General features: G+C 43.6%; 1 protein-coding gene across 1 annotated transcript in view; it reads left to right on the forward strand.

Moving 5' to 3' along the window:
* cdh12a (cadherin 12, type 2a (N-cadherin 2)) overlaps positions 1 to 12,265 on the forward strand; it is a 77,162-nt gene that overhangs the window by 23,183 nt on the left and 41,714 nt on the right. Inside the window, exons 3-4 of the mRNA XM_056244922.1 lie at positions 3,860 to 4,154; positions 5,665 to 5,784. Of these exons, the coding sequence (XP_056100897.1) occupies positions 3,860 to 4,154; positions 5,665 to 5,784 (415 nt within the window). The remainder of the gene's footprint in view (positions 1 to 3,859; positions 4,155 to 5,664; positions 5,785 to 12,265) is intronic.

Consider the following 12,265-nt stretch of genomic DNA (forward strand, 5'->3'; position numbering starts at 1 on the left):
CGCGAAGATCGCTGAAGCGCCGTCACACCAACACAGAGAGGTCTCGGAGAAAACAGCAGACTTGTTGAGCGTGAAGATAAATTATTAATTTTGAAGCTCATCCACTCAGAGGACACCACCGGTCGGCTCCGAAGCTAAAAGCATATGTGTGTGCGCTCGCTTCCGCATACCCGCACTGGCAGGCGGGCGCGGAATGCAAGTCTTGCATGCCAATATTCATTGGCTCGTTTTAATTCACTCGAAGGCAATTGGTCTCCCTAGCGTGATCCCAATTCATTGGAAACTCCTCCGACGAGACGTAGGAGTTCCCTAACGAAAGGGAACCTGTTACATAAATGTTAAAAAAAAATGTATTTAATTTTAATTTTAGCTATAGGCAACAACCATATATGTATGTAGATGCCACATTCGACCGCTTCAGACACATCGGCGCCTCTGCCACTTGGAACAGTCAGCATAGTCACTCACAGTTAGAAATATAGGCAAATGAGGCATCTATGTATATACAGTATATCTATGGGTTCCAACTCTGGAGAAGACAGTCGTTTTAAAGTGTTATTTTAAAATGTGTTCCCTTGGATTTCCCACCAAATAACAGAATGGCAAAGACTTTTGATTGCCGTATGAGAAGCAAAGAATGCTAGCTGCTTTCTGAAGGTAATTTATTCAAAGCTGCGGAGTAATGCATTAAACTATAGTAGGTGTGACTAAAAACATAAATCAATTTCCGTGAGTTAGTATGTATGTTTCATACCAAACTGCAAACTGTGAGTTCACAACACCCTGACCAAAGCAGTTCACTTCAGAAGATCAAGCTCTCAGATTTCATCAAAAAAATATTAATTTGTGTTCCAAAGATGAACGAAAGTCTTATGGGGTTGGAACAACATGAGGGTGAGTAATTACTGACAGAATTTTAATTTTTGGGTGAACTAACCCTTTAAATTTCGGAAAACTGATTTTACACCAACCAAACAAACTGACAATCTTATGTCTGTGGACTTGGGTCCACAACATCATCTTTTCTGTTTATGGGACATCTTCTTATGCACCAAAATTGTTACATTGTCAAACATGTGGACGGTATAATCTGAAACCATTTAATTAGTATTCACAGCAAATGGAGAAGGTTAAAAGGGCTCCATATTGGATCCCAGGATGAAAATTCAATGTCAAGGTCCTCTACAAAAGAGGTTGGAATTGAGCACCTTCAGCTTAAATGAGATCAGAGTTAAATTGAATAGTCTGCAGTCAATGCCATTGCAATCAGTGTGGCCTAACTGAGAGCTGTCTGTGCGGATGCACATCGGGAGACTGGGGATTGTCACAGGCGTGTTCACAACCACACATGCCACCTCTACTTCTGTGGCTGCAACACATTGAAAAACAACTCGCTCTTCTTCACTCAAGATCAGTCAAATGTCATGGAAGAGCCTTTGTAACCTCTGATTTATATAACCTGAGAACAGCTGTAGAAAGAGCTAATAAAGCTTTAATTGCAAACAAACATGATATCCTGTCACTATAAAAAAACTTTGTTGGCTATTACCTCCTTTAACTTGGGTCACTGGAAGAATATGGCTTAGGCTACGTATGCATTGCATGGATGATGCGCATGTTAGCATCAAATGAGCAAGCTGCTATTTAAAGAGAAATTGTTAACAGTTGTTAATATTTTATAATCACTGTTATTTTATAATTTTCAACCATGTGAATAAAATTAATAAGATGAAACTGGCGTTTAAAATGAAACAATGCAAGAGAGCCTGTTTGATTATTGGTTTAAAGCTAATAATAATCGAATAATTGTTGCGAAAATGTAGGTAAATTTGTGCAGTTCATTTAGTAGTGTTAGTTATTCCCCAGCACTGATGTGTGAAGGAAGTTTATATTCACTGCCTGACACACTGCAAACTTCAGATTGTAGGTCCCAGTACATTTTCATTAGATAATAACACTTTAAACTTTGCAATTGTGGCTTCACACCTCCCATAGCTGTAATTATTAGTAGTGGAAGACTGTGATCAGAGCTGGCACCATGGGAAATTATAACACAGTCCATCACATAATGTTTGAGCTGCTGTCACAATTAAAGTGACACCTCACATGAAATGTTACATCAAAGTTACATGACAGGAAAAGTTTACTTAGAGCAAAAAAAAAAAAAAAAAAGGGAATGTGCAAGGGGAAAATTCATTGTGCGCTTTGTGTTAACACTGTGCATTGTGCATTTTAGGCTTCTCTCAATTCAGTTATATCCTGATTAAAAATGAATGGGTCAGTCTGAATAAATGATTGAGAATGTTGAGTGTTCAGTTAAACGATTGCTTCTTTCTCAGTAGGAGCCAATTGTAGAAAAATACTAGATCATATAACTTGGTGTGCTAACTGGTGTAACAGTCCGAATGGCCTATTTGCTGGTTGTGGTCAAATAATGTGGTTCAGAATCCAAGAAAGCCTTTAATTGGAATCTAATTTGAATGTTTTGCAGAGTTACTACAATTATTTTTTGAATAAATTACAGTTATTATTGCAGATACACCAACAATTACACTAAAGTGGATTAAGAATAGCAATCTTTTTAATTCCAGCAATCAGATAATTTCTCAACTCTTGATATTTCTTTAATGCTGAGAAATGTACCAATTTACTATATCAAATGTGTCTGCAAGTTTTCTTTTTGTCTTTATTTTTCCATGTGAAGCAAGGAACACTTCTTGTTTGCCCTTTGCAGTGAGGATATATTACCCCACTGTCACATTTTCTTTCCAAGTATGACCTTTTCAGTCGAAAATAACTCTTCTTGATAGCCTTGCCTTTTTTCTGGGTATTTTACTGTCAACACTCCAAGGATTGTCCTTACCTCTAAACACATTTTGTGAGACCATGTACGGTTATACAGCCATTGGCGGTCACCATTTTAGGATAGTGTATTCTTAATTCATTGGCCTCATTGGCATTCATAAAAGATTAGTGATATTGAACTGTAATGAACTGTAACTTGACACAGATTAGCTCGTTCAATCCTGGGTTGAAGCTCATGGATTATCTACTATCTGCTAATGTGAATCATTTGATGGCCTGTTCCCGATCTAATGTACTTTTATTATTAGCTACCCTGCCATGCAGGAACATGGCAGGATTTAGCAGTACAGTTCTTCTTCCATTTTGATAATTTTGCATCCTTTCACATTATATCAGTGATTTGTTTTTCACTTCAGAGTATTAATTCGATAACTTCAAACTATCCTTCCTTTCCAGTCAGAGGATCAAACTCTGTTTCGCCAGTTGATAAATGTGGTGTTTCCTTACGCTTCCTCTGAGTTGAAAAGATAACGGTTTCCCTCAACACTTTATTATCTTAGGATCCTTATGTTTTGTAATCCTTTATTTAGTAGTTTTTTTTTTATCTTGTCTGAAAAAAGGAGATTCTATAAAACCTCCAGTAAAGCCATCATATTTTCAGCTGAAGAATATCCGTGCTGTTGAGCAACTAACAGAAAATTAATAATGAAGGTTATCCACATCAATCCTCTTTGGACATGCTCAAACTGTATGGGTAATGATATGCCACCCATATGTTAGCCGACATGTAGTCACATGATCAGAGATTGAAATAGGATTGGTTTGGTTAGGCCAAATCTGATTTACTGTAAGTAAATGGATTAAAATACAATTCGCATTGGATATGCTACATTTGTGTTTAAAAATGATTCTTGTAACACAAGTGTCTCCTGCTTTTGTTTGCTGATTTTGTATTTGCATATTTGCATTTGTTTACAGTTAAATTATGGTAATTAGTAATAATTTACTCACCAGCTCCCAGTGAGATATCTCATCGTCTCTTTTCACATTTCAGCTTCACTCTGACCTGGATAAGGGAGATAGTATGGTGAAGTACACTCTCTCAGGTGAAGGAGTTGGCTCTATTTTCACCATCGAGCCGAGCACTGGAGACATCCATGCCTTAAGGAGCCTGGACAGAGAAGAGAAGCCTTATTACACACTGAGAGCGCAGGCTGTGGACGTGTTCACGGGCAGACCCTTAGAGCCAGAGTCAGAGTTTATTATCAAAGTCCAGGACATCAATGACAATGAGCCAAAGTTCCTGGAGGGCCCATACTCAGCCAGCATCCCAGAGATGTCACCCATCGGTGAGTTCACTTCTCATTATGTCCCAGATGGTTGGGTGTTTGATACTGAGGGAAAATCCTGGCCTCAAAGCATGTTGCTTTTAAGTACGTCTTGATGTGATGATCTGAACTCTTCTTCTTTATTGTTCACATACATATTCAAGGTCAGTGAAAGATGTTAGACATTAGTCTGTTGCTGCTAGTAATTAACTGCACTGAATGATTTATCCCTGCTGCAAAAACAGCTTAAACCAGCCTAAGGTGGCTAGTCGGTCTCCCAGCCTGGCCAAGCTGGTTAAGCTGGTCTGTTTTGATTGTTTTAGAAGGCTTTTGGGCACTTTTCAGCTGTCCAGGCTGGGAGACCAGCTGGCCAGACAACTAATCCCAAATGCTGTTGAACACTGCATTTCCCCTAAGCATTCACAATTCTCAATTATTCTGACTATTATATTTCTAAACATCATTTCGAATTGATCACTTTCAAGGCCATTTTTAGATTAGCACCCTAGTGCAATTAGATGAACATCTATGCAGCCTATACTCATATTTTTTTAATAGTGTACATTTGCAAGAATGATATGATTTGGTTAGTTAAAAAAGTATGACAAATAAGCAATGTATATATAGGCTACTGCTTTAATTTGTTATGAAACAGAAGTAGCAACACATCTGTGTTACAAATTATCCAAAAAGAAGAAAAAAAATGGGTGAGGACTTGGTTCTATCAATTAATTGTTGATTGGATTTTATAATGTGGGCACTGCACTGAAAAGAATGCAAACTTGCAGTCGATTGTGAAGGGTTGGGGTTTAAGCGAACTAAATTATTAGAGAAGTCTGGCATACATCACCAGAGAATTGTTTTTTCCTGAAGGTCGAGTTATGACATTTTGCTTAAACATTACGAGGTCACAAAAAGAAGAGAAAAAACATATTCATGATGAATGAACAATATACATGCATTTATAAAATATATTTTGTGATTATTTTTTTTTTCATACCAACTTAATTTCATGAAACATTAAATGCAGCATTTGGACTACAAATGCAAAGAATGAGAGCAAATGCCTTTGTGCTATGTCATTCTTCTGCTCTTCATATATTCATATTTAGATAGTGGAATCTAATGTGAAGTAGAAATGTATATTAAAGATATCATTATTTATCTTTGTATACTGCTTTTAATAAACGTTGTTCTGAAGCAGCTTTACAAAGTATACTGCTTTACAACTTCCAGTGAGCAAGCCATAAGCGACACTGACAAGGAAAAACTCTCTGAGATATTTAAGCTGATGTGGAAGAAACCCTTGGAGGATCCAAGACTCAGCAAGGAGTCATTTCTCCTCTGGCTGACACATGATTAAACAAATTGAGACAAACATAAATCTGTTACACAATGCATGCCTATTACAATTGCAGTATGATCATTTAGCTTTTCTTTTAAGGGAAGTATCATTATTATTATTAATATAGTCTGTATTCATCATTATTTTTTTGCATGTGGAAATTCGTATGGTCTCTTTCATGATCAGGCACATGTGTGACGCAAATAACCGCCACTGACGCTGATGACCCCACTTATGGAAACAGCGCGCGGATTGTGTACAGCATCCTTCATGGGCAGCCCTACTTTTCTGTTGACCCCAAGACAGGTGAGGAATAGTTGATTTTTGGGTGGTTGTTATATTTAACACATGGTCTTTTGCATTCTATTGAGTTGAACTCACCGCTCTGCTCAAAGCCTTTCTATGGCATTGCCTTTGGCATTTTATTCACCTTGTGTCATGCCATCATCTTCTGATCAAAAAGTAGCTCCTTTGAGAGGGGAGCTATTAGGACTGATTAGTCTTTTGAAGGATGTCAGAGAGGTTCGCCTTTTCGTGATACAGCTCACAAAGGCATTGCAGCACAGATTAATGAAGGCCTGTTTAATTCTTCATATCGCTGTAGGTCTTTTACGTCCATCAGAAGAGAATCGTGCTGTTCTTAGAACCGAGGGCAACAGTTTCATTGAGTTCAAGTTAACTTAATTATTTAGTAAATGTCACTTTATTCTGTGTTTCGAAATGTACACCGTCTCAAAACTATTCTTGTTTTAGATTCGATTTCACTTTTGATGTCACTAAGGTCTCTTGGAAGATAAAACCAGCCCTTTTTATGGAGTTATAGTATGCAACATATACGACAACACCTCTGGCCATTTGGTTGGGTCATTGAACCAGTTCCCTTTCGAGGGAACTCGCGATGCGTCACTTGACGCTTTGGGAACGCCCCCAGCGTGAATGCGTCTGAGCATCAATGTCAACTAGTCCAATGGAAAGAATGAGCGTCACGGGCGGGTGACGTCATGACCAGGAAGGCATAAGAGCACATCCGGTGAAACGCGGCATTAGCTTCTGTGTCTCAGCAAGCGATCTGTGTTACTCTGTCTCTGTCTATTTATTGTTGTCTGTTCGATATTATTGGGAAGAGTTATGGCGAAACAACTTTACAAACTCTGTGCTTCTCCCTGCCCGCGTTATTTTACGGGTGGGGACACACACGAGCTTTGTGTAGTTTGTTTGGGAGTGGAGCATGCGGTATCAGCCTCCGAGGGGGCTGATTGCAACATTATGAGAAGCTTTCGCTTCGCATGCTCCACTCCCGCCTGTCACTTTTCGAGGAAAGTGGCCAGGCTCGCGATCCTCGGGGTGCAGGACACGCGTCTGCCGAGGCAGCGCGGAGAATGCATTCCTGTGGATCGCGAATAGGATCTCGTTACGGGGTTGGAGACGGGTCCGCGGATCTTATCTCCTCCCTTTCCACGAGGGTTCCAGTGCTCTCTCTCCGGTCTCGGAAGCCCGCGCTGCGGTCTCTTCCGCCCGGGGAGAGAAATCAATGCTTCAGTGCTCTACCTCCGAGGAGGTAGATGTGCTGGGCATTGAAAGTGTACACAATCATGGGGGAAGTGGATTTGCCATCTCTTCCCCAGCGTATGAGAATTATATATAGCCTATATATATATATATATATATATGATAGTTTATATATTGTATATAAAATAAAGTGTATATATATAAAGAATGTATATAAAAAATATATATATATAATAATAAGCTGGTGGAGGTGTTTACTAAGGCTGTAGATAAATTAAATATTTAATGGCCAGCAGAAATAAGGGGGCACTCGTCCTTAAAATAAATTGAACGAGTTTCCTTCCCTCTATTTTTCCACCTCCATCACGGGGCCTTCCATTTTTCCCGATCTGCACAGCGAGCTGTCTAGATCATGGAAAAAGCCTTACTCATTTTTTAGCCCCACATTCATGTATATTCAGATATTTGGGGGTTAAGAGAGTATGGCTATGGGGCAATACCCCGGGTAGAACAGACACTTGCGAGCTATGTCCCCCGGTTCAGTATCGTCCCTGAAGCCGTCGGCTTCTCTCACTAAACCATTAAAGAAAACTATTTTTTAATCTAGTGGGAAAAGCATATATGGCAGTGGGTCTAGCACAAGCCTGCTTGCACACTATAGCAGTGCTGCAAGCATATCAGGCTGACCTGCTGTGGTATTTGGACAGAAGTGAGGGAGTTTGGCCCGATGGGGTTTGAGAACTCCGTCGGGCCTCAGATTTATCTCTCAGGGATGGCAGCCAAAGAAATGTGGTCACTGAGAGACACCTCTGGCTCAATTTGATGGGAATCATGGAGAAAGATACAAGATAATCTCTCCCTCGCTATGTCCAACCCACTGGGGCTGCTGGGCGTGAGCAGCTCCAGCCGGCTAGTTTCTCATACACAACACAGCAGCCAAAGCCTTCAAAGCAGAAGCCGGATCCGAGGACCGTTCTTCATGCTGAGAAGGCTGCGGCTCAAAAGAAAAGGTCTGGCGCCACGGCGTCAGACCGGTGAGGGCAGCCCCAACCGGGGTGGAATGGTGTACACCTCATTATACGGTGCCCTTTCCATCTCTGTGCCCTCAGGGGACCGTTCTGCCAACCCCGCCACCCTTGGTGCTTCGGGGCGCAGCGTTCTCCAGCGAGCTTCTGGCGCAGCGTCAACTCGACATTGCGTCGGACTCGCGCCCTCTGAGGGGGGTTCGAAAACAGTCAGTTCGGGTGGTTCCTGCCAGTATGTTTCAGGTCCCCGAACTGGCTGTCTTTATTACACCAGAGGCCAGCCTCGAGGGGCTGGTTCCCTTGGTAGATTTTCTGGCAGCGCGGAAGCTACTGCCAAATATATCTCTATGGGTAATGGTAATCTCTCTGGTAATGGAGCAAGGGGTAAAGGCCCTGTTAGCAAAGAAAGCTATAGAGCAGGTGTACTCACCCGACATTGCGTCGGGTCTTTACAGTCGTTATCTCATTGTTCCAAAAAAGGATGGAGAGCAGCGTCACATACTAGATCTTCGTCTGTTGGAGTGTTTGGTGCTGGAACTCAAGTCCAAGATGCTGACACTCAAACAGATCGTGACTCAAATCAGATCCGAGGACTGGTTTGTCACGATAGATCTAAAAGACGTATACTTCCATATCTCCATCCTCCCTCAGCACAGGAGGTTCCTGAGGTTTTCTTTGGGGCAAAGAACACCAGTATCAGGCACTTCCTTTCGGTCTAGCTCTATCACCCCGCACATTCACGAAGTGTATAGACGCAGCTCTGGCCCCGCCAGGCTGCAGTGTATACGCATTCTGAATTGCATAGATGACTGGCTGATTCTAGCGGAATCAGAACAGTTAGCGGTTCGGCACCGAGGTGTCGTTCTCGCTCATATGCAGATGTTGGGGTTGAGGCTCAATGCCAAGAAGAGTGTGCTTTCTCCAGTACAGAGAACCACTTTCCTTGGTGTGGTATGGGATTCAGTGACGATGCGGGCCACTCTGTCGCCCGTTCGTGTAGCTGCTCTCCTAACAGCCACAAAAGAGCTGAGGCTAGGCCAGTCACGCACTGTAAAACAGTTCGAGAGACTGTTGGGTCTTGTGGCAGTAGCGTCCAACGGGATACCTTTTGGCCTGCTGTACATGAGACCTTTGCAGTGGTGGCTCAGGACCAGAGGGTTCTCCCTGAGGGGAAACCCACTTCGTATGATCAAGATCACGCGGCGGTGCCTTCGTGCCTTGGTTATATGGAGGAAACACTGGTTCTTAACCCAGGGTCCGGTGTTGGGAGCTCTTTGCCATCGAGTTGCTATCTCGACAGATGCTTCCCTCACCGGCTGGGGAGCGGTATTGGAAGGCCGCTCAGCTCAGGGCTTGGGAGGAGTCATCATCTCGCTTGGCACATGAATTGCCTAGAGATGATGGTCGTCTTCAATGCGTTGAGACATCTCCTCCCAGACCTGAGGGGCCATCATGTGTTGTTCTGAAACAGTGACTGTTAGGCCTCAGGGCAGCAGCGTTCAATGTGATACCCTTTGACCTGCTGTACGTGAGACCTTTACAGTGGTGGCTCAGGACCAGAGGGTTCTCCCTGAGGGGAAACCCACTCCGTACGATCAAGATCACGCGGCAGTATCCCCGCGCCTTGGTTATATGGAGGAAACTCTGGTTCTTGACCCACAGACAACACGTTGGTGGCCTATTATTTTGGTCCCTCGGGAAATTACGCTGTCTGAGGGCAGTGTATATTCCAGGGGGGCCAGAATATTGGAGCAGACACCCTGTCGAGGCAGGGGCTGAGGCCAGGGGACTCCACCCCGAGGCGGTGGAGCAAATATGGGAGTTTTATGGCCAGGCAGAAGTGGATTTGTTCTCGTCTCAGCATACGACGCACTGTCCACTCTGGTTATCCCTCACTCAACCAGTCCCCTCGGGGCTGGTTGCTATGGTGCAGACGTGGCTGAGGCTACGTCTGTACGCATTTCCCCCTGTTGCTCTGCTCCCAGGAGTTCTGGAGTGATTCCGCCAGGATTGAATAAGCCTATTTAGTAGCACCACCCTGGCCGAGCTGAATTTGGTTTGCGGACCTAATTTTTCTCCTCGACGGACCTCCCTTGGAGGTCCCGATCAGGAGAGACCTTCCGTCTCAGGCAGGGGATGCAATATTGCACCCCCGGCAGGGGATTTGGAAACTGTGGGTTTGGCCTCTGAGGGGGCCCAACACATAGAGAGTGGTCTCTCAACCGAGGTTGTTGAGACCATTCTAAGCTCCAGAGCTCCCGCTACGAGGAAACTATATTCACTATTTCGAGAGTTTTTCACTTCTTGGTGTTACCAGCGTCAGTGGGATCCGGTTAACTGGTCAGTAAACACAGTATTCGAGTTTCTGCAAGAACGCTTTGTATCAGGTCTATGTCCTTCCACGCTTAAGGTATACGTGGCGGCCATTGCGGCTTTCCACGCCCTGGTGGGTAGTACATTTTTGGGTCGAGACCCCCTGATCACTCGTTTCCTTCGTGGCACTTTGAGGCTGAGGCCTGCAACTTGCACTAGGGTGCTGGCTTGGGACCTTGCAATAGTTCTAGAAGGCCTATCTGGGGCTCCCTTCGAGCCCTTAGATTTGGTCTCAGAGAAGTTCCTTTCTTTTAAGACTATTTTCTGCTAGCTATTTCGTCCCTATTAGAGTCAGACCTTCAGGCCCTTTCGGTCCCCACCTGCCTTGAGTGCACCGGGGATGGCCAAGGCATTCTTACCCGAAACATGGATATGTTCCAAAGGTGCCTACCATTATTCCGAGGCCTATTGTGCTGCAGGTTTCTGTCCTCCTTTTACATCTGCGGACCAGGAAAGGCTGAACCTCTTGTGTCCAGTGCGAGCACTGGATACTTATGTTCATCGGACATCTTCAATGAGGAAGTCCGACCAGTTATTTATTTGCTTTGGATCACCTAAGAAGGGTCTTCCTGCTTCTAAACAGACGGTTAGTAAGTGGATAGTCGAGGCTATTTCACTTGCATACGAGTACTCTGACCATCCGTGTCCCTTGGTGGTCAAAGCTCACTCAACGAGGGGTATGGCGGCCTCTAAAGCCTTGTTATTTGGGGTTTCTCTCCAAGACGTTTGTGATGCGGCAGGCTGGTCTTCACCGCTCACATTCGTCAGGTTTTACAGTTTGGACCTGGATGCTGCCCCAGGTTCTCAGGTGCTTAGTGCTTAGTTCCAACAGACTGACACTCAGGTACTTGGAATTCTGGCGTTTTGGGTATTCTCGTTCCCAAAGCGTCAAGTGACGCATCGCGAGTTCCCTCGAAAGGGAACGTCTCAGGTTACTACTGTAACCATAGTTCCCTGAGAAAGGGAACGAGACGATGCGTCACCCTGCCATACTTCCTGCATCCCTGTGATCGGCTTGCTTCGACTTTTTGAAGCTAATGCCGCGTTTCACCGGATGTGCTCTTATGCCTTCCTGGTCATGACGTCACCCGCCCGTGACGCTCATTCTTTCCATTGGACTAGTTGACATTGATGCTCAGACGCATTCACGCTGGGGGCGTTCCCAAAGCGTCAAGTGACGCATCGTCTCGTTCCCTTTCTCAGGGAACTATGGTTACAGTAGTAACCTGAGACGTTTTTAATTAAATAAGGGCAATCATAACCTATTGCAGTTAATTTTGCAATGTACCGTTGCCGGTCGACAGGCGTCAATGACTCGCAATAGACATTTTTGTCATTCAAATACACACGGTGTTCGTGGTGTTTTCCCCGCCCGCCGACTCCACCCTCGCCACGCCAGACCACGCCCCCAACTATGACTATTGCCGACTGTATGTATAATATTTTTTATGTATAACTTTTTAATGGTAGTGTAGAATTATTCAGATGCAAGATAACACTGTGTTTTAGGGGCCATTCATACAGAATGTGTTTTTTCTATTCCACTTCTCTACTTTCCCACTGTTTTTCAAAGTAAACACGCGCTAGATGGGCGTGCAACTGTTGTTCTCGAGTCTACCGTCCTTCGCAGCGTGACAACGTTCTATAAAAAAATTAAATTAAAAAAATTTCATTAAAAAAACTGGTGCTTTTTTCCGTTCCACTGACCTACACCTTGCGTGTTTAACACCAAAACGAATCGGTTACCAAACGTAACCTCGGTTCTCTCTAGATGAGGGAACGAGTATTGCGTAAGCTAGCTTACGCTACGGGAAAGATTCATCTTTTCTGAGAAATTGAAGCCAAAAAATGATCCTATAATTTTGTATCCATTGTCAACG

Source organism: Rhinichthys klamathensis, unplaced genomic scaffold (assembly GCF_029890125.1).
Source record: "Rhinichthys klamathensis goyatoka isolate OS25496 unplaced genomic scaffold, OSU_Roscu_1.1 h1tg001161l_1, whole genome shotgun sequence".
Lineage (NCBI taxonomy): Eukaryota > Metazoa > Chordata > Actinopteri > Cypriniformes > Leuciscidae > Rhinichthys > Rhinichthys klamathensis.